This window comes from Tribolium castaneum, chromosome 5, assembly GCF_031307605.1.
Source record: "Tribolium castaneum strain GA2 chromosome 5, icTriCast1.1, whole genome shotgun sequence".
NCBI classification, from domain to species: Eukaryota; Metazoa; Arthropoda; class Insecta; order Coleoptera; family Tenebrionidae; genus Tribolium; species Tribolium castaneum.
The window spans coordinates 13,494,624-13,518,414 of record NC_087398.1 but is presented as its reverse complement, the minus strand read 5'-3'; the positions used below and the strand labels follow the sequence as shown (position 1 = coordinate 13,518,414).

Sequence of the window (23,791 nt, the reverse complement as noted above, 5' to 3'; positions counted from 1 at the left end):
TTTCACCATTATTCATGCACAAAATGAAAAGTAAAGAAAATTTTACAAAATATTTGAAATATCGTTTTCCAGTTTTAAATATTTTGCACAGCTCTATAAGAATAATATTTTTGAAAATTGTCAAGGCAGCCAGAAGATAAAAAATTGGCCTCCTAACTTGACAACATATCAAACTATCATTCGATTGAAGACTATCGAAACAACATTTTTTTCACTATAATTGTCAATGTGATAGAAACTCACGTCTCGGTAAAAAATCACAAAAACACTGCCCTTTAGACACATTTATAAAATAAATGGTTTTGTATATCAAAAACTCATTTTTAACGCTATTTTAGACAACTTAATTACTGAAATTAGCGCGTATTCTGCAATGAAACCATTATTAATTGTTGTTGCCAATAAAATTCCTAGATTTGCGATTTTAAAAAATACTAACAACCCCTTAAAAACGTTACAGAATAAGGCCTTTTAGGAGTTACTCGGTAATAAAACTGTTAAATTTTAGAAGCTGGTTATTGTTGTTATTATTGTTTTAACCACAGTTTTTACTTTTTTCGAGCTGTTAGAATTTAACATTGGTTAAAATCGCTAAACTATAAATTTTATTTGTTAATGCTTAGCAGCAACGATTAACGCCCTTTAAGTTTTAAGGGGTTAATTCGAGAATATGCTCTTATCTCATATTTAACAAAAAACTCGGGGAAACACAATGTCATATAAAACAACTTTACATGGTACCGTCTGCTTAAATACATTGGTGATATTATTTAGGTAAATTGTTAATTGTTGCACAGTCGTTGAGTTGAACGAGATAGGTTGGTGACTGAAAAGTTTTAAAATTTAGAAGCCCCACAAAGTAAGAATTAAATACATAAGCACAAATACATAATTTTTTAGACAAAGCAATTCATTAGTATTGACATTAACAAACGGCCAACAATTTTTTTTTAATTTTGTCTCTGTACTCTCTGTACACTAATACCAACCACCAAAATTTACTATTAAATTAAAACAATTTTAAAAATTTAAATTTGCAATTTACAAAAGGTTGATAATCATCTTTCGGTTTCCTTATTTATTATTAATAACCGATTGAACTTTAAAAAAAAATCCGGTGGTAAATTCAATGCAAAGGTGCAATTTGAATTCCGTCCGACAGGTGGCGCCACGCGATTTCATTCATCTTTGACAAGTAGTGACAAGTTCATTCATGTCAGTCAATACAAAAAACAATGCAATGAAATTCTGTTGATATTTCTTGATATTTATTGGTTTATCGCTCCACACAGGCGTAAATGGCGTACGTCAACGTGAGGGATTGGTCAGTTGACCAAGTAACCGACTGGTTAAAAGGTAGCTAATTTTGCAACTCGAAGGATGACCTAACCTCAATTTGAATTTTAGGCCTCGATAGTATTATTTTGCAATATACGACCTCGTTCTTGAACAATGGGGTAACAGGACATCAATTACTTAATTTAAGAGCCGACGATTTGGATAATTTAGGAGTTAAGAGTTTAGGACACCAGGAACTCATTTTAGAATCAGTGGAGCATTTGAGGCATTTTGTACGTATTCAAGTGTCACAATCGTCGTGTACCTAATTTACTAACAATCTTCCAGCACTTTGAACTGGATAAAGAAAATTTGCAAATGCTGGCCTTGAAGGTTTCCTGTGCTTCGAATTCTTTGTACAAAGAGTTGTTACTGGTTGATGATAATTGCCCCATAGTTTCGCCCCAAATGATGTCAGACGTGCACAATATCATAATGACCATAAAACCGTTAGTGTGTTGGCTGGATCGCGCCCCTTTTCTGGGTGATAAAGACTACATTGATTGTAAAACACAGTTGTTGGATTTAAGTTTTGAAATGGCCACAAGGGCCCACCGTGGAAAATTTTCCGAAAAACCAGTGAGCTTTATTAAGGATATTTGCGAACGAATTACCAAACTTGCCGATCATATTATACAAGAAATTTCCGATCCAATGGTATTACAACCGGCATCACTTGATCTTGCAACGTTAAAGAAAAAAGAGCAAGAGTTGGGGTTTTTTATTTCGCCTAATAATCACGCTGTCCATCAGATTGCTGAAATAAAGTATGGCTCACCAGCGCATGGAAGCAGCAAAATTGAAGAAGGGGACGAAATTGTGCAGGTTTGATTTTTCTAAGACTAACGAGGAGGCGAAATCACTCAATTTTGTTTGCGAAAAATTCAGTTAGATGTTTTAAATGAAAAATACAGGATTTCGAGCGTTAAAGTCTTTATAATGTTGAATGTTTTACTAAACAATTGAATTTCAAAAGAAAATTATTATTACAATTGGATGTTATTCCTAAATTAATTTATGATCTCTCATTTTAAATAATGTACCTATTCAAAATAAGGGGCAAAATGCGAAAAAATTGCTTAAAAAAACTTGTGATGGCCTTGGCATCTCTAAAATTTGTGTTACTTTAAAGAAAAATGAAAAACCTATTTCTAGCCGTTTTATTTTCTTATTAGAAGATACTACATATTTTTTATTTATGTTAGATGACCTACTTGTGCTACTGTTTTATTTTCATGAGATTTGAACTTTTTTAGAGAATTTAAAACTACTGAACTTGCCAACCCGTTAAAACTCAGTTGTACATGTTTAAAATAACTGACCTGTGAGGTTACATCATCCAATTGTAAAATTGTTCCTTAATTTTCTTAAAAGTTTAGTTTCAGATTGTTCCATTTGAACACTTCACTGAACCAGTAACTACCTCTGCTTAAAATTATAAATTTGCTCTATGTTTTCTTAAATGTTACAAAGACTCAAAAAAAGTGTAAGAGGCGAAGTTGTAGAGAATTAAATTGTCTTTAAAAAATTACCGGTTTAAGTCTCAAAACTCCTAAAAGTGCTCCAACAATGGCAGTACACAAGGAGGGTTTATTATGCTACGTTGAATATTAAATAAATTTTTTTTGTCCATGAATGTTTTTATTGATTGTTTACATTTTTTGGTTGCGAAAGTGTAAATGAAGAGTATTTTGAACTTTTTATGCATTACTAACTTTTTTTCAAATTGTCTATTTTATCTTTCAATTTATTATTCTCTGAATTCGGAAGAAAGTGGTTTCTTGCAAAGTGTTAAAACTGAGCCCTCGACAAGACATCTGTATCTCTGTAACACTGTATCTCTAACAAATACATTTGAAATTTGAAAAATATTTCAGAATTTTGAATATTGTTAATCACAAAATTTCTGCAATACTTATTTAACTGTTAGCGTATTTGATCCTTACTATATATATTGAAAAATGCAAAATTCTTTCATTAAGATTATTACAAGGATGTAAACATTAAAGCTTCATTTTGTTTTGTGTTTTGTTAAATTGTATACAAAAATGTTTGATGAAGGAATCGTAAATCAATGGGATTTGACCAGTAAATTTTACATAAGAAACATATCCCATTTGACATGTTAAAGAATGTCTTTTTATGATTAAGGCTGGGCGATTACTATTTTGAGTAATAAATTAATCGAGTTTAAAAGTAATCGATTATTTCATTGAGCATTAATTTCGGTACTCATCTATTGGTTGATAAAAACAATAATTTGTAAATGTTTTTATACTGTTACACGTAGCAGGGATCTAAAATATTTTTCAAATTTAAATATTTATATTGACTTTACTGATTTTTGTTTATGAGTAAAAGTAATAAAAGTAACAAATATAAAATATATTGGTAATATAACGCTGAGTGATTTCCATTTTGAGTGATTGCATACAAAAATATTCGATCATTTCCACTAATCGATAATTTTCGAAACTATAATCGATTACTGATTAATTATAATTACTTACGAAGTTATGAAGTGGTGAAAATATGTACAAGGTGGATCTTATACCTACGCATTAACTTATGATAGCATTTGCCAAATAACAGACGGTGAAAAAAAATCTAGTATTTTTTTTAGTTTCCAACATATTGTGTAAAAAAATTGTATATTAATATTTTTGAATTTTTGAGAAAAACGGAAATTACAAATTTTTGTTTTATCTCACTTTTTTCAAGTGAAAACCAAAAAGACTAGACTTTTTGAAGTGGGACATTCTTCAGGTTTTTTTTACAGGAAATTTAAATCTGTCATAGCCTTTTTCAAGGCGTACATTTCGAGAACAAAATTTAAAAAAAACAGAAAAACTAAAAACCTTATTTTTTTATATTTTCGATTTTTTTAAGTGCTGTTTCAGTTTCTTTTAAAATAATTATCCATTTATTTATTCGCATAAAAAAAATTTTAATATTCACTTATTTTGCTCTTTACTCATTATTGATCATAACAATTTTTTTAATTGCCATTATGGGACGTCAAATTAAAGAAGTAGATGTGTACTTACCATTTACCAAGCTTAGTCAAAATAATGAAAATCTTGCTTTTAGTTCAAATTTAAAGTTTACTAGTGAAAAATTACAATATATCTAACTAAAAGATTTTACTAGTTTTTTTTTTACATTATTCGTTATTATTTATCTACAAAGGCAATCATTCTCCAAGTTTTGGGTATAAGTTAATTAACCCTGCATACTTATTTGGAAGAATTTTTGCACTAGTTCTTGCTGTTACGTAAGCATTTATTTAATGCTCTATCTGCCTGTAATTTTCCCAGTTGCTCTGTACTCATTGTTATCTATCCAAACAGAGCTGGGATCGTGTCACCTCTTATTATTTAAGATTTGTATTGTATAAAAAATTAACCCAAATCCCTTCAGGTGAATTACCAGACAGTTGTGGGCTGGCAACGCAAAAATGTAATGATCTTGCTCCAAGACTCACCGCCAGAAATTGTACTAACATTAAAGAAAAGGCCAAGACATACTAAAGTTTACGGCCAGATTTACATGAAACCGTACCGTTTGCCAAGTAAAAAGCTGGACGGACAGACGTACTTCCGCTGGAATGATAGCATACCGCCGTCCAGACTACTTCCAATGCATAGTTTATCACCAATTGACATTCCAAAGTAATGATTTAAAACTGTATTTTTTACGTTTTGTTTATATTTTTTGGTTTAGATTACCCGTAGTTATTGAGCCTCCTGACGTCGAAATTGAGTTAAGTAGTAGTGATGATAGTGAGCCCCCTGATAGCCCCTTGGACGGCAGTGGCCGCATGTACCCTCTCAAGCCCAGGCCCATTTTGCAAAGGCGGAACACCATCACGGGGCCTATACCCACCTCCAAGACGCCCTATCCATACATGGAGAAGGTATGAATAAAATGCTTACCATTTTTTTTATTAAATCTCAAAAAATGTGTCAGTTCAAATAAGATTACCAAAAATTATTTTTTTCATTTAGGATTCTTTGACTATAACTAAATTTTTTATCGGATACTAAATAGAATAATTGTTGATTGGAAACTATTGTTGTTCTTATTCTATGTACATTTATTCGTAAAACAAAAAACATACGAATTAATTAGTAAAAAATTAAATGCCATGTTATCTCATTAAACGCTAAGTACAATCGTGAATCCTAAGTAATATAATAAACTGTAGGTGAAAGTAATAATTGCTAGGTAAAAATACAGTGGAAACTCTGTAAGTCGAAGCTCTATCTTGAAAATTCGCAAGACTAACATGTTTCCGGTTCTCTCCATTGAAAATTTCGAAAAAGTCGTGTTTTTTGCATTTAAACAACTTCATCATATATCGAATTTGTCTTTGGAAAGTAATTATCAATAAAAGATTTGTTGCTTCAGAACCGTAAAGTTTACGTTAAGTGTGAGGTTTTATAATTTTTTTTTACAAAATTCAGCGAAATAAATGAGTTTCTAGCTGAAAAATGCACAGCGACAAATGGAAAGGTCATTAAATTTTTTGAATGTGGAACTGATGTTTGACGAAATTTTAAAAAACTTTTGATTTTGCTGAATTTTTGCCTGAAAAATTTCTGGAAACTCTAAAAATGTTGAAAACTAATGCAGTGGTGAGCTTAATTTAGTAGTTTTTGTGCAAAAATGCTTGAAAACGGCGCAAATTTGACGATATTTTTTGGATATATTTTGTTATTTTTGAAAACTTAAAAAATAAACAAATTTGATGATTTTTTTGGGATATTTATGATAAAATTTTGCAAACATACCTATTTTTAGAATAAAAAAGTGCACAAAGTTATAAAAAGGATAACAACAATGTCATTTTTTGATTCAGGTTTTCTCGAAATATATTTTCGAATTGAAAAATATACTTGAAAATTTCCAAAACATTGTTTTCTTTACCTTTGTTTGATGTTTTTATGAAATTTGGTGCAAAATTACACTATCAAATTAAAAAAAGTGTAAGAAAATGTTTTTTCGACCGAATTTGCCGACTTTTGAACTGATTTGTGAAATATTCAGGTTGGCCCAGCGAGTAGATAAAGTTTATATTATTCACCTTTAAGTGTTAGAAGAGTAATATTTTTTTTCCACTTTTCCCATTTTTTTCCAGATACTAACTCTCTGCCTCATCTACAATTATTTTCAAAAAAATACTTCAAATTTTCAAACTTCATTTGCATTTTTGGATGTAGTTTTTAAAACTAGTGCTTTTGACCTAAACTATTATTAATCGATTTTGCTTAGTTTTTAAAAATAGTATTTTTTTCATCAAAAACACGCTCTTTTTAAAAATGTATTGTTCAAAAACCTAGTTTCCTAGAAAAGTGGGACTTTTACTTAGGTTCCACTGTAGTAAATGGTAGGTAAAAATCCTCAACGCTAGGTACAAATAATAGTCTCTAAGTAAAAACTGTAAACGCTATATGAAAACAATGAGTACTCTACTCAAGAGTATTTATACAGAGAAAAAACGTATCAATGCAAATTTCTTTTGTTAATAAGAGGGACAACTATATTTGTCTATTTCATTTCTTTAAAAAAACTTTAGTTTTTGTTACTTTTTTTTAGTTTTTTTTTAAGCAAGTAGGTATAGGTATATCTAGCGTTCTATATGTATTAATTTTGTATTATTTTTTCCTATCAAATCTCTTATTTAAAAATACATTACTATACTTAGCATTTAGATTATTTTACCTTACATTTACAATATTTTACTTAGAAAATGACTATTATTTTACTTTTAATTTTACTTAGCAGTTTATCTAATTGATAATTTTTTTGCTTTTCAGTTTCATTTTTTTCTCTGTATTTTGATTCCAATTGCAATTATTCTCCAAATTGCTCAATAAAATGAATCATGCTATCGTTCGGTTTAATTTGAATTTCAAATTAAGTTTTGTTCTAAAAAAGAATTAAACTTCTCCGAACGCTGACACATCTTTCCTTTATCACAATTTCATGCCACCATATCGCGTTCACCAACTCCCAGACTTCTTTACATCCTCCCGCGATAATTATGTAGTGATGTTTTGGTTGAAAACAATAAAGTCGTGTCATTTTACAGTATTGGCAGAACTTGAAAGACCGTGCGGTGTCAACTCACTCAAGTTCAGTTAACATTGACGACACAAATTTCGAAACCGACTCGAGCTTTATTCGGGATAAAAGCGCTTCCTGTAACTTAGGCCTTGAATTAAGTCCTCGACCGACGACAGTCATCGGTATCGGTCAGAGCCGTAACAAATCCTTCAAAAACGACTTCAAGGAAAAACCGGCCAAGAAACGGGTCATTTTCCAAGAGAAAAAGCCCGAAGATGTCGAAAAGACGAGTAATTTAAACGAGGAGAAGAGCGTCAGTGTTAACAGTTTGGCGAGTTTGAATAACACGAGTATTGCGTTCATTGATGAAGGACGAGATTTAACAGATCGGACAAGTATGGTTACTGAGAAGGATGCTGCGCTTGCCGATGTTAATATTCACGATATTATTAAAAAGTTTGATGAGAAGGAGATTGTTGTTAAGCCGAAGATTTTTCCGAGATCACAGATCAAGAAACCACCAGATGTGCCACAAAAACCAGACCAGAGTAAAAAACCGGTAGTGCCACCTAGGAGTGTTACTACGAAGGTTAGGGGTAGGTTGGATAAAAGTCACAGTACGCCAGCTTATGATCTGACAGGGGATGAGAATTCGCCGGTTGAGAAGTTTGTGGTGAAGAAAGTGCAAACGGAAGTTGTTGGTAATTTTTTGAATTTTTATCGAATTATTTTTTAATTTTTTATTTACAAAAATAAATGTGTGCACAAGTTTGGAGACGAAACTTTACAAAATAGCTGAAAAAATTAACGCCCGGTTTCTTTAACGAGTTATTGTTAGATAAATTTTATCGGTTACATAATTTCAATAGAAACACCAATCCGATCATCTCTACCTTAGCAACTAACCAACCGATAAAATTTATCTATCTATAAATCGTTCAAGAAACAGGGGGTCACTCAGTCAGAATTGCCAGAACTTATTGAATAGTAAATATTTCAGTAAATAAAAAATAAAAATATGGAGATATTAAATTGTATGGATTTATTTGATATTTTTTCTACTCTTTCATTCGTTTTGCTTAAAAGAGTATATTATTATTACATTTTCTTTTTTTTAATCTTTTATGCTTGTTTCGACGTTACCTCTTAAAACAAGTTTTTGGTTTACAAAGGTGCAAAATTTTAATTCTCAGAGTTGGCTGTAAAATATATGTCGGTAAAAACATTAAATAAAAGTACGAAAGTGTAAAATTAATTGCTACTTATTTTTAAATTTATTTATTCGTTGAATTATTTGTTTTATTGTTTTTTTCTGTTTACTTTATTTTTATTTTTAAAATCTTTTCGGTTTGTTTTGATAGTAACTCGCAGAATAAGCGAATTTGAAAATACAAAAAAAATGAAGGTACGGATGTATGAATAAATAAAAACAAGAATATTGGCGTATTAAATTAATTACTTTATTTTGATATTTCTTGAATTTATTTGTCTTGTTACTTTATGTTTATACCTATGTATACAGGGTGCTCAAAAACTGGCGCACCAACTCAGTGGTACGTTGTTGAGAAGCATGTGTAGATCACGGGAAAAATGTTGAAAAAATTCCTAAAGTCATATTTTAAAAAATCTGGAGCTACAAATTTATTTTGTTAACTTTTTTAGTTTTTATTATTTTTTAATGTTTCCATGTTTCACACCAAGTAATCGTTTCCTAACACAACGATGAATAACTATTTTTAAATTTCCCATCAGACTTTAACAGTTTTTTTAATTTAAAAAAATTAAAATTCATCAAAAAATCACAGTTTGTAGATGTGCCAACGCTGGGAATTATTTCCTAGGAAACCGTTTCAAAAATAATTTATTTTTATTGTTGATCAAATTCTATTGCGATCACGACTGTTAGACAACGTTGCCACATATCATTTATTTAAATTTCGTTATTTATCAATAACTTTAATGCAAAGGATTTTTTTACTATTTTTACCTTTATATGTAAGCAATTCTTTACCACACTCCATTGATTTGGTGCGCCGGTTTTTGAGCACCCGGTAGAATGATTAAAAAAACGGCAGGCGCTTCAGAATTTAAGTGTGACCCGATTTTAAAGAATTAAAAATTAATGAAATGACTCTTATTAATGCAGTATAAGCTGATGCCTTATTTTTCTAAATGTCATAGTACATATTCAGTATTCTTATTTTAATAATATTTAAGTTCGAACCTATTTTGAAGATCTTATTTTTTTGACACAAACAACCGCAGCGTATGTACTATGTTTACCAAAATTATGAATTCGAAAAAAATTAATATAATTTAATAAAATCTAGTTGAATAGTATCAAACAAGATAAGGTCATTATTATTATGACAAAAAGCAGCAAATGAAAAAAAAATTATCAATATTTGTTCACCTAATAATAATATAATAATAATAGAGGCCCGCGCAACATATCGATTAAGAAATTAAAATAATTATTTTAAAGAAAGTGTTTACTTGTACAACTTCATGCAATTAGATTTTTTACTTTTATTAATTTTTTTAAACAAAAATTTTTAGTAAAATTAAAAAAATGATCATGTTTGTACTAAAAAATGTAATATCTTACAAACTATGAAGAGCAAAATATGGGTCTTAATTTAAAATAAGAAATTTGAGTAATAGCCCAAAAAATACCGTGACAAATTTACTTGTGTAATTTTTGAAATCTGACCATAAATAAAAATTCTTCAGCGCCTGCCGTTTTTAAAAATCACCTTGTATTTCCTTTTATTAGTAAATCCTTTCGGCTTTGTTCGACGAAACCTTTCGAAATAATACTTTAGTTATATAAACACTTGAAATTTAGACATAAGATTTGACAATATTTCGCAAAATACATATTTGTGGCTTAACTAGCCTTAAATTTTCTGAAATAACCAAATTTCTAACTCACAAATGCGTTAAATCACTTAAGGTCGGTTTATAAAAGCAAAATGCGGAATTAACTGATCACGTGATCAAATCTGTAGAACAAATTTGATGGTCCATTCACGTTGTTAACTTTTAACAAAATGTTAAATTTTATAGGAGCTTCCCATAAACCAACCCTTGGAATTGTTTAAATTCACGTACATAGATTACTTATTAGACATTAAACTCGAGAGTAAGTACCTAAATACATAAAATTAAGTATTAATTTTATTTTGGTATTTTGTATTTCATTACTTGTTTTGTCTATGCATTTTCATTAAGTTTTTTTAACTCTTTGTAGTTTGTTTCGACGAAATCTTTTTAAATAAGTGGGTTTCTGAATAAGAAAATAGCTAAAACATTCGGAATTGGCTAAAATCATGTAATTCAGACCTGCATGTATAGTTTGGTGATTTTCTAATAAGGTTGTTTCGACATTGTCTCGTAAAATGCTCGTAAGCGAGTTTCTGGCTTAACAAAGTAGTCTAAACGGCTTTAAATTTTCTGAAATATGGAACTATCTGCCCCAAGAATGGGCTAAATAACTACTTCGAATTGGCTAAAATCACTAAGTATAAATAAATAAAATAAATAAATAATAAATAAAATAATAATAAAATGAAAATAAAATAAATGACATCCGTACATTTAACAATAATACCTACTAAATTACATTATTTTGATATATATTTTTTAAGTTTTATATTCGTTTCGCTTATGTTGTTTTCGACGTTTATAATTATTGTTTATATTATTTTTTTAAGATTTTTTTTGACTCGTCTCGACGAAAAGTTTAAAAGTTAGTAAGTTTCTGACTTTCAAATGTTCTGGCTGAAATAAAGTAATTGAGACCTGGTTTGATAACTTTCTAAACTTGTATCTAACAGAATAAGTTATAACATATTGGTAGATATGCGTTCTTTAATCATCTTTAATTTATAAAAAATGTATACAAGGAGTTTTAAAAGTAACTGTTTTTGGCATATATTTTTGGTTAGCACAGTAGTTTTTATTATTCAAACAGTAAAAACTATGTTAATATGATTGTAATTTTCGCATATTGTAGAACACGTAACTAGTACGGTTTCCGAAAGCGAGCCGTTCTCCGAAATGAAATACGAACTCGGAATCCCTATCGTGGACGCCATAAGCTTGCCACTGACCCAAACGGTGCCAGTCGTCGAAGAAATCAAAATCACTCTCACTGAAAAAACTGAAATTAAGCAAGGAATCGACGAGGATTTGCCACCAAAACCTCCGCCACGAACCTTCGGCGTTGTCGATTTTAACAAACCGGCTTATCCCATCGATTCACCTAAACCCAACATTTCGGAAAAATTGAAAGGGGATTTAGCGGCGAAATCGACCGTTTTCGAATATCTTGACACCAAACACACTTATTCGACTGAAGTAACTACGGTTTCAAAGCCACCTGAATCACCAGCTTTGCTTAAAGAGAGCAATAAATTACAAAATAAGTTTTTTGAGCCGAAGACGGCATCGACTCCGAAAAAATCGGACTTTGGCGAATCTGTGCCAAGTTTTGAGGTGCCGAAAAATATGAGTGAGAGTAAAATTTCGCCGACGAATTCGATAGTGCGTGCCATGATTTATTCCAATAAGAATAAGGCAGGGAAAAAGAAGAACACAATCACTGCAAGTAAGTATAGAATAGAATTGCACTTGTGATATTTGTGATAAAACCATGTGACGTTGAACATGTCAAAAAACAATATCAAAACGTAATCCCACTTAAGAAACAATTGCAAATACAAATTATTATAATTCCAAACTAAGATAAATTTAAACAAGACTCATGCACATTTTTTTTCTGTTGAAAGTCTTTTCGTTTTTGAAATAAAAATTATTGATAATTAGATCAAATTTTGCTGTATGTAATGGGGATTAAAAGGTAAACATGGTTACTTAAATAATGTCATTCTTATAAACACTAACAATTAATTTCCGACTATGACTGTGATCAGTAGTGCCTAATGTATATGGATAGGGGTTGATTTATTTCCATATTTTTGACCTAACAAAAAAATGTTTTCCGTACTTGCTGGATCTTTTTAATGACTTTTTTGGCAGGTTGTATTAGGACCACGCTGTATATCACAAAAACTCAATTGAGACTTTGTGAAACTCATTTAGGGTATAAAAGCATTTGATTAACAAAAAAATCAATCAATTATTATTATTCCTAAAATCTCATTGCTACAAATTATAATCAAAAATTTGATAGTTTTTACACGTAATTTATTTTTTTTCGATACAAAATTTATTATGCATAAGACAAGATAAAACAAAAATGTAGTTAATCCAATGAATTGCATTTCAAATTAAGACGTTTATATTTTTAATCGTTTCAGTTATTAATCACACAATAGGTTTTATTAACATTTTTGTTTATGAAATGTTTCAAAAAATTGGTAACCAGAATAAGTTAGAGAACGTTAGAGTAATTGATTTATGGAAATACTCTGATTAAAATTTTGACCATTACCTTGTGCAATGGTTCACTGGAAATATTTAACAACACCTAATACCACAAGAGATGACTTAAAACCAAAATTTTTTTTCAAATTGATAAATTTCCAAATAATAAATTATTTAAGTACTTGTTAAATTGTTACTGTATTTTGTATCTGTCTAATTTTTATATGTTCTTGAAATTCAAAAAGCAAGTTCCCAAAAAATAAAAATAATCTTTTTAATTTGAGTTACCCACTAATTTTTTGTAAATAAAAAATTGTATAAGATTAAGCCACTTTTTTGCTTGAAAATTTGCGAACTCAATCGTGACTTAATTATTATTTACCATTGTTTCCCATATAGTTTTACCTTTTGTCAAAGCGTCAAAAGATTGTGTCGCGATGAACTTGTAAATTGTTTTACTTCATATTTATCCAAACCAATACCTATTTCCAACAAGAAATCCTTAAACATTTAAAAAATTCAAATGTAGTTTGAAAATTCAAAAGTAGTTTACGATCTTTAATGATTTCTCAGGGGTTGGTTTTGGTCAAGGTATCGACTTTGCTCAGTAGGCGTTCGTTTATGGACTTTTTGGGCGGCTGTACATGGATTTGTTCACCCCTTGAGAAGAAATTGTATACCTGTTACCATTTATATTTTTGCATTTTGTTTACTGAATTTTGATCACTTTCTTTAGCAATTTCTAACCCTTTTAATACTAATTTCGATTTGTTTGTATTTATATTATTTATAATATTTTTTTATAATTTTCAACGCTGCTTTAGTTTTAGTATTTTTTATTATGTTTTTGGTATTTATAAAATTTTCTTTTGGTATTTAACCATTTTTGAAAGTTCTTTTTTTTGTAATTTTTTTTACATAAGCTCAATATAGTTTTTAACCGTTTATTGAGAACCGGCTTATAACGAACCTTCAGATATAACGAATTAAGATTTGACTTAAAATGTGATGCAGTTTTCCATTTATAATGAACTTGTGACCGAATTTTGAAGAATATATTGGAGTTGATAATAAAGCAATAATTGAACTGATGAACAGATTATTAAATTACTAACTGAAAATATTTTAACCAATGAGAACATATTGTATTTTTAAACATAATTACAGTATGAATTTTATATTTGTGCAAATATTTTATATTAGTAGAGCTCAAATGAAGTCAAAATAAATCAACGAATGTTTTTAGCGATTTTTTAAAAATGTAGAAGGTGCAACTTCTACATTAGCGTTGAAAGATTCTTAAAATAAAGTATTAATATTAACAGGGTTTGTTTTTTTTGAGTATTTTATTTCAAAGCTTACATTTCTAACAGGCGATGACATTTGAGGGAATGATATTGGGTGGTGGTATCTTCGCAAAAAAATTTACATTTTTATAATTTTTTTATGAGAGGACTTTTCTGTAGATGTTTTTTCTAATTTTAAGTCAATGTAATAAATTTTAAAGAACTCTGTATAAACTGAGAGATCATATTTATTTTAATTATTTGTTTGTGGTCCTTTTCAGACACTGTAAATATTTGTATAATGCAAATTGAATTATTTTCACTTCTTTTGGGCTCTGTTATAAGGTTATCACTTTTTTTACAATACTTGCATAACTATCAAATTCACACACTATGTACTTATTACTATTTTACAGAGGGTTTATGTTTTTTTAAAATACTTATTTATTTCGTTATGTAAACTAAAAAGAACTGCTAAAAATACACTTTTTTTTTAATCAACCACTTACAGAGAATCTCAGATATAACGCACTGATATTGATATACTCGTTTCTGAGTTTGTTATAATCGGACACCACAAATTGTTTTAAGTGTAGAGGGTTTTAAATGGAAAATATTTAATAAGTAAACACTGCTAGCAGAATTTAATTTGGAATAGACCTTATCTACGTCAACAGTGGAAGTGACTTCATTCCATGAAAACTCTTTTATTTCAGATAAATATGCGTTTATTTCATGTATACGAACTGTTCGTTTTTTTGTATTTCTTATTATTATTTGTTTGAGAGTTATAATAATTTTTTTTAAGAACGGAGAAGAGTAACAGTCAACGATTTGAACCCTCCCGACACTCAGGGGTATTTGTACCAACGCTTGCGAAGCAAACACAACCAAAACGTCCACTGGGAGAAAAGGTGGTTTGTTTTGTTAGGTAGTTGTCTGTACGGTTTCAAGACAAAAGAAGATCCAAGAGCGGCGTGTCTTATTTTCCTCTCGGGGTTTACGGTGGCTGTGGCGAGCGAGGTAAGAAAACCTTGCAGTTTTATTAATTTCTAACATGATTATTAAGGTGAAATCTCGCTCGAACGCTTTCAAAGTGTACCACACGGGCACAGTATTCTACTTCTCAGCCGAAGATCCTGAAACCCTCCAATCATGGATCGAGACGATCACCGCAGCCACCCTCAACAACGACAGTCTCAAAACAGCCGACGGCTCCCTCTACTCAGAAACGGACGAATCAGACACCGAAAAACCCAAAAAAACCGAACCGGAGAAGAACCCAGAAACTATCAAAAAATTCAACTCTTTGAAGAAGCTCACCAAGAAACACGAAAACGCAGCCGGTGGCAGCACGAGCTTGGACCGGAAACGCTTCTTCAATAAATCAAGCAGTCATTCGAAAAACTCACTTCCGGTGCCCACCGCCCAGTTCCGCTCTTACCGAAAAATCAAAACGACGGAAACTCCAAGCGGAAGTGTTACCACCGGCAATTTTACATCGCATGTGGCGTCGTTTTTTGCACACAGGTCCGAAATACCGCAGTTTCAGCAGTCGGTTCAGAACGTGAGTGTTCCGAATTTGACTGTTGAACACTTGGGTAAGGGTCAGGAAAAGGCTTCGGGAAAATTATCCAAAGTCAAACCGCTGAATTATGTCCATGCCAGTAATCCAAGTTTGTGCAATATTAACGATTTTCACGTCCCGAATTTTCCGAAGAAGACGTTCAAGCAATGTAATGAAAATTTGGCCGGGTTTGTGACGCTGGAGGAGTTGATGATCAAGCAAAGCGAGGAGAAGAAACTGAATCCGTACAATATGGCCGATGATGTTTTCATGAATTTGAATTTGATCAAACCGGATGTTGTCTACGGTAGGTTTTTCTTATTTTTTTGCAAAAACGCCCCAAAACGCATGAAAAAAAACGAAAAACGAAGTAAGTTATTAGTTTTATGATGAAATATAGCGCAAAAACGCTTGAAAAAGTCCAAACGCAACACCATTTTAATTTAATTCAGCGATTTTACGGCTTATTTTTGACGATTTTTCTCGAAAAACGAGTAAAACGCTTGAAAAAAGTGACAATAATTATGTAGTGTTTTTTACACAGTTTACCGAAAGCTCACATAAGACTGTGATCTTAAATGGACAAGCACAAAAGATGTGAAAATTACAGCATTAGACATGGCAAAACTAACACTATTTTCAACCTAATTTGGCGATTATTCAGCTTTTTTACATTTTTTTTCGGAAAAAAATACAAAATTGTGGTAAAATGTATAAAAACAGGAAACATATCGCACATTTGAATTCGCTTAGCGAAATTTCTATGAAAACTCAGTTTTAAACTCAAGAACGTGTGGTGAACGTCTGTAACCTCTCTAAGCACCCTATTGTCAACCAAGTTGACGATTTTCTAGATTATTTTTGACGAAATAACTTGAGATATTTGCATTTATGGCTGAAAAACCTGCTAAAACACTTGAATGAAGCACAAATAATGTACTTAACTGTTTCGTCCTTTTTATTGAAAGTTCTCAGAAAAACTATGTTTTGTCTTAAAAAACGTATGATGTTCTAACATAAGGCAATATTCACCTAATTTAATGGATTTTTTGGATTATTTATGAAGACTTGAAGTAATTCTGTAAAACGTTCTAAAGCACTTGAAAAAATAAAGATAATTTTATTTTATTTTATTTATTTATTTATTTATTTTTATTTATTTATTTATTTATTTTATTTTTTTTAAATTTGTTTATTATTATTTTGTGCAAAATTGCGTGCTACGAGTAAAACGTTTAAAGAAAAAGGAGAAAATAAAGTTACGGTCAAATTTTTGGTTCAGTTATTTTACAGCTTATTTTTGACTATTTTTCTTGAAAAATTTTAGTAAAACACTCGAAAAAGAAAGTGAAAATAATTGTTTAGTATTTTTCACACAATTTTCCGAAATCTCACAAAAGACTGTGATCTTAACTGAACAGCCCCTGAAAATGTGAAAATTATTATTACAGCATTTTTTATTTAATTTTGTGACTTTTCTGCTTATTTTGGATCTATTTTTTTTATTGGATTTCAGGTTAAAAAAACCTTTAAAATGGTCGTGAAAGAAATATAATGTAAATTTTGGTTTAATTTCGTGAATTTTGGTCCGGTTTTGTCTTTACCTCAAAAAAAAATAGCTTAAGATAGCTTAAGCCCTTAAGTAAGGCAAAAGTAACACCTTTTTAAACAAATTTGGCGATTTTCAGCTCTTATTTGCAAAGATTCTCGAATTAGTTGGGTTTCTAACATAAAATTGTGCTAAAATCATGAAAACGGGAAACAACATGCAATATTTACATTTTTTTGGTAAAGTACATACCGGCGCTAGAACTAGTAAAAAGATTTTTTGTCTTTTTTCGAAGCATTTCGAAATAATAAATTGGGTTTTTTGGTTTAAAAACATGCTTAATTTATTAAGACTCTAAAAAACTTAAAAATACAATTTTTAACTTAATTGTATCTGGCTGAAAAAAAAATGCTAAAAAATGCTTTGAAGACAAAAATAATAAAGTAAGTTTTAAAACAATTTTTAGTTTAGTATTTAGAGAAATCATGCAAAAAACGTTTTTATGTCATGAATTATGATTTTCAACAATTTTCAACCTAATTTGGCGATTGTTCAGCTTGTTTTTTACGAAAATTCATCGAAATAATTGCGTTTCTGAATGAAAAACGTATTAAGATGCTCGAAAAAGGCAAATAATGTAACATACATTTGAAATTTGGTTTAGTGATCCCACGAGAAAACTTGCTTACATACTTACAAGGCCAAAAGTTACACACAAGTTGATTAATTTTTGGATTTTTTAAATGTTCCTCGCAATAATTACATTTCTGGTTGAGCAATATGCTAAAAACCTTGAAGAAAAACAAAAAAGGCAGTCATTTTAACTTTGGTTTAGTGTTTTTTTGAACCGGCTTATCACAATCTCGAATTTTTAGCTCAAAGGAGTGCATACAATTTCTCGAAATAGTCGTATGTAGTTGCTTTAAAACTAACTAAAACGTTATAGTTAGATTTTGTAATTTTTTGGCCGTTTTAACGAAACTCCCGAGAAAAATTTTGTTTCTTAAAAACCACAATATTTTCGGCATAATTTGTTGATTTTCGGCTTGTTTTTATGTAATTTTCGCAAATTACGTTTCTGGCTGACAAACGTACAAAAATTATTTTTTTGGAACAACTTTGTTTTAGTACAATTTCTCGAAAAAATTGAGTAGGTATTTAGCTTAAAAAATTGCTGAAAGTCTTACGAAATTATAAACTTGTCAATTCAACATTTGATATTCGTTGACTTGATTAACAAAATAAATACAAAAAATTAGAAACTTCTTGGTCCAATTTTTTTGTGTGTCTAGACGGAAAACAATTTTTTTACAGTTGCGCTATTTTTCAGGCGAAGTCCCAATACGGCCTAAAGAAAAAGTCGAAGTTGAAGAAAAACCCGAGCCTACGTTCAAAAAAGGCCACACTCGTAACGCCTCCGACTCGCAAAAATCGTCCGAAAAGCAAGACTTTGGCAGTTCTTGCTTCGGCAAACGTCTCGGCTCTTTCAAAAAAATCCATAAAGAAAGCGACGACTTTGAAAATCGCACTTCAACTTACCCTAAAACAGCCAAAGGTTTCGACCAGAAATTAAACAGATCGCTTCCTAGAACGCACAAATTATCCGAAAATGCGGACGTTTCTCGTTACGCCTCCGACAGAAATTTGGCAAGTGAGAGAGGATACGAAATGATTTATTGTCCAGAAACGACAACCGATGTCCAGTTTGCCCAAAATCGCAATTTGGACGATCGCATGTACAAAGAGACGCCCAAAAAGGGCCACAAAATCAAAAAACAGAACAGTTTTAACCCCTCCGATAAAAAAACGGGGAAAAGTGGGCCAGACTCAGCAAAATACACCAATAAAGTATCCGACTCGTCGAAGGTTAAATTAAAATCAGCAATCCAATACACGCCCATGTGTTTGCCCTTATCACAGGACGAAAAATCCAAACCCAAACTCGCTTTTGAGCTGAATTTGGACGAGAAAAGCACCAAAGGGGGGAAATTCAAGCAGATTTTCGGCAAACAAAGCGAGGGCAAAAAAGAGAAGACGTTTTTAGGGTCGCCTAAACTGCACCGAACCATTTTCCGGAAAAACAATTCGAGTTCAGAGCTCAACTGGCCGTCGACTTCAACTCAGGCTGTTTTGCCCCAAAGCTCGTATTCGGTCGAGAATTCGCCCCCTGAGCCCCCACCTGTCAGTATAAGTCCGCACGCTGATTATCCAGGCCTGGAATATCCGCCGGTTTTTGAGCCGGAAACGTACTCTCTTGCCGACCCTCAAAGCAGTCTGACATTGTTGCGCAAGCAAGGCAAAAGTAATAATTAGATTATTTCGTTTGAAAAACGTACAGTCGAAATTTTTTTGATATTATCTTCTTGTGATTTACTCGATTTTTGATTGACTTGGCCATAGCTTTACAGGGTTTTGCCACTTTATTTTGTGTAAAAATAAAACATAGTAAGAAATACTTGTACGCTTGCCCGATATTCAGTCTTTAATAGAATATTTAATTAAATTATTAATAATAATTGTAAAGGAAACACCATTTATTGTTGTGATATTTAAAAGTGTCAATTACTAGGTACATATTGTTTCAATCATGATTTTGTAAGTAGCAAAAATTGTTAATTATATTCGTTTTAAAGGCAAACGGCTTTTTTATAAGTCAGTTATGGCAATATTATATTAGTGTTGATATTGTGGTTCCATTAGTGTTTCAGGTGATGGAAAGTTCTGTTACGTAATTACGTTTATTAGGTTTTAAACTTGTTATTATTAGATGGAGAGATTGCAGTATTATTTGATATATTTTATTCATGATGTAAGAAATATGATAATTGTAACACGTTTTAGCCAATATTTTGTCCATTTTTTACGAGCATTGTGTCTCAGGGTATTGGCTAATTTAAAACTGTTTAACTTATTGATTTTACAACATATCTGTATATAAATTAATTTGTAATATTTGTTTTGCTTTTTACTATTTTAAGTGCCAAATTAATCACAGTATGAAATAAAATGTTTGTATAAAAGGTACTTCTGTTGAACTTGTTGTTTTATTTTTATTTTCCCAATATTAGCCGGTCATACACACGTCATCCACTTCATACAATAATTTAAGACTAAATTCGTGCAAATTTAATAAAGGATGTCCGTATTTCGAGCTCCACCATAGGGATCTCAGGTATAAGAAATAAGAGGTCGGTTAAATTAGGATAAAGTTGTTCATTTGTATGCTTAACAGTTATGAGACAGAAAGTTTGATGTTATTTTTAGTTTTTGAATTATTTAGAAAAACCAAAAACTTGTAATTTTTATTTTTTAAGCGAAAACCAAGAGAACTTGACGTCTTTAAGTAGGACATTCTTCAAGCACTTTTTTTTACAAGAAATCTAACTCTGTTATCGCCTTTTCCAAGGCGTTCTTGAAGTCAGAGTTTACAACACTCAACTTTAGTTATTCTTATGGACACTTGAATTTTTGAAAAGTTTTTTTGTTCCTGATTACAACGGTGTATCACATGATATGATCGAATCTTACATGCTGATTAAAATTAAGAAAAACGCGTTTTAGCAAAGTGCTTTGGAAAACAATTCATTTAATTGTTTGGCATAAAAATGTGCAACTTTGCTCTAATTTAATCGACCTTGTATATCTTATAATAACTGAGATCCCCATGGTGGAGCCCGAAAAACGGACACGCTGTGTAGTATTTGGTTGTTTTGAGTAAGTGCCCACTTTTGACTGCGATCGTCATATCTTTCGTGTTGTTTGTTCAAAATAAATTGTTACAAGAGATACTACAAATTACACTATTATCTTGATGCTGATTGAAACTTTGTGAGCAAAAACTACAAAATTTAAGATGCTCCTAACATCAACAAACCATACCTAATATTATAAATAACAAAAAATATTATAAATATTATAATAAATATTATAAAACACTTACAAAATCATTATTTGGTTGTTTGTGTATTTCTGGCTACAATCATCATCATTAGGTGGTGTTTGTTCAAAAACATTTCTTACGAAGTTTATTAAAATTTATAAAGAACATCCTGCAATATGGAAAAACGGAAAATCAAAAGTAAAGAGCTCACAAACAAAAATTAAAAAACAGTATACAGTTCACTCAAAGAGTAGGTATTGTGAATTGTGTTGTCTCTAAGCTAATGAACTTTGTGAGCAAAAAACACAAAATTTAACTGGATGTCTGGTGGATGCTACCGAAAAAACTAAAAAAAACACTAGAACCAGCAGATACATAAATCCGTGGCGGATCGCACATTAAAATATATCTAGTTGTGGACGTGGTGGATGAATTTGGAAATTCGAGGATTTATATTTTGTGTTAGTGGACGACAACGGTTTTACTGCCCAAAAAACACACTCGCACGTTTGAACCGCGACGTTCAAAATGCACGACGGATTAACATGTGTGTATGGACAGATATTCCGCCACCGTTTTTAAAACTACAAACTTTTTACCTCCTCTATGACCTTCTTACGTATTTTTTGAATAACCTGGGACAGTTTCCACTAACTTTTCGTATTTTTTTTTGGTGGATAATCTAAAAATGTCAACTGTCAATTAAAGTGCGCGCGCATGCGCATAACCACGGGTAATTTATTTTCGAGAATTCGAATTCGAAGTTGACCCTTTTTGACTAATATAAAAGAGTTTCAGTTCAATATTCCTTACTTATTTCCTCTCATTATCCCAATTATTGTGTTTGTCATCTAGCAAATAGTCCAACATTACCTGGGGGCTAGAATCCAAAGAAGAACTGAAGATCTGAGATGCAACAAAAACAAAGACAGACTGATGATTTTATGAATTAACGTAAGGCACGTAATTATTGTTGTAAAGTTTGTATGCATTCTGATTGGGCCGTTTGGGTCGGCCATTAAAATTTCGGAGAAAACCAATCCCTTTAGGTTTTTTGGTTCATTGACTAATTAGATTTTTGGATATGATTGGTCCGCTTAACGTCGGCCATTAAAATAAAGTGAGGAACCAATCTCTTTAAATTTTTGGGCTCATTCATTAATGTAATGAGAATGTATAAATATTTTATGAAAGAAGCAGGCGTTTAGGCCGAAAAAAATGGGTAGTAATAAATTCGATTTTGATCGGTAAAAAATATGAAATGATTAGTATTTAATTAATTTTTGCACAGTAAAAATAATAAAGGATCAGTATTTAATGTATTTTTGAACAGTAAAAAATTTAAATGACAAGTAAACCACGCTCAATATTTTATTAAAATTTGCGTAGTAAAAAAATCGTATATGCACAGTATCTAGTTTCAGTTTGCACAGTTTAAATAAAAAATGCTCAGTAGCTAGCTTGCGGGCTGGGGCTTCGTCCCAACGACCTAAAAGGAAACATACCCCTCGAACGATTAAACTCGAAAACGTAAATTTCGAAATGTGGAATTCTATATTCTATAGTTTTGAGATGCTATTATTTACTGTGCATTTATTATTTTTACTTTGCATCTATCATTTTTACTATGCAATTATTATTTTTACTGTGCATTTATTATTTTTGCTGTGCAAAAATTAATTAAATACTAATCATTTATTGTTATTGATCAAAAATACTTGTCATTTAAATAAAATACTGTGCATTTAATTTGTACCCAAAAAAATATTTGGTGAAGGATACATCGGGTACTAGATATAAAGATTGGCTGTAATAATTTTTCTGTATTTTATTAAAAATGATTTTATGAGGGATAATTCCTGCGTTTCAAATAGTAACTGTCTACAAGTCATTTACCATCACATATTTTATGTACTTTTATGTCAACTTGCCAGGAGAGGGTCCATCAGTAGCGCGCAATAATTAATAATTTATTTGTCCGTCCCGGTTGGAGAACACACGTTTTTGGTGCAGGAGTCAAGCAAGTTATTGCAATTTAAAGTTATTGTAACATGCGCTTGAAGTGGCATTGTCGCGTAATTGTACTTGCAGTGTTGTCCAATTTTCTCTTCTCAAAACTAAAAGTTGTGTATTTACGTTAAAAACTACATTCATTAAACAATCGTTTGCAAAGAAAACGAAGTTTCTAGCTTTATTCACAAGGAAGATGTAAACGAAAAATTTGACCAATTTTAGGTTTTTCAAAACTTTCTATGAAAACGTCTTTTTCATGACGAAGGCAACTCCAAATCGAAAAGCCAATTTCGGATTTGAGTTCTGCAGAAAATTTCAAGTGTTCAGTAAACGAGTCCGTGTTTGAGGACTCTGTTCTCCCACAATAACCCACGAATATATATAATGTTTGATGTAAGACACTAAATTCATGGGCCAGTACCGCAAGTTAAAGGGAAATAATGTTCAAAAAACATTTAAAAAATTAGTTTTTAGGATTTTTTTTGAATAAAATAAAGCACTGATAGCATTTTAAAACAATTTCTTCCTTACAGCCCTAACAGAAGAATGTATCCTGTAATTTATTTTCAAAAACGTTATTTGCAACGGCTGTAAAACAACGAAGGAAAATGGCTGAAATTCGATGGTTTTTAGCGTAGGTATTCTCCCCCTTAATGTTTAATCTAGTTCTACATTTTTTTTCCTTTGTCAAATGAATT

General features: G+C 30.9%; 1 protein-coding gene across 1 annotated transcript; it reads left to right on the top strand.

Moving 5' to 3' along the window:
- The first annotated feature begins 1,174 nt into the window (after positions 1-1,174).
- On the top strand, positions 1,175-20,235 carry cnk (connector enhancer of ksr). The gene is made up of 10 exons (XM_965662.5): positions 1,175-1,356; positions 1,408-1,571; positions 1,627-2,163; positions 4,759-5,009; positions 5,062-5,254; positions 7,433-8,108; positions 11,426-12,019; positions 14,893-15,107; positions 15,154-15,958; positions 18,531-20,235. The coding sequence occupies exons 1-10, from the start codon at positions 1,299-1,301 to the stop codon at positions 19,511-19,513; spliced, it is 4,476 nt and encodes a 1,491-aa protein (XP_970755.2). The 5' UTR covers positions 1,175-1,298; the 3' UTR covers positions 19,514-20,235.
- The last annotated feature ends 3,556 nt before the right edge of the window (positions 20,236-23,791 follow it).

Coding starts and splice junctions, on each gene's coding strand:
- cnk (XM_965662.5), top strand. CDS start 1,299: ATGGCGTACGTCAACGTGAGGGATTGGTCAGTTGACCAAGTAACCGAC. Junction 5,010..5,061: donor TCACCAATTGACATTCCAAA/GTAATGATTTAA, acceptor TTTTTGGTTTAG/ATTACCCGTAGTTATTGAGC. Junction 8,109..11,425: donor AGTGCAAACGGAAGTTGTTG/GTAATTTTTTGA, acceptor CGCATATTGTAG/AACACGTAACTAGTACGGTT.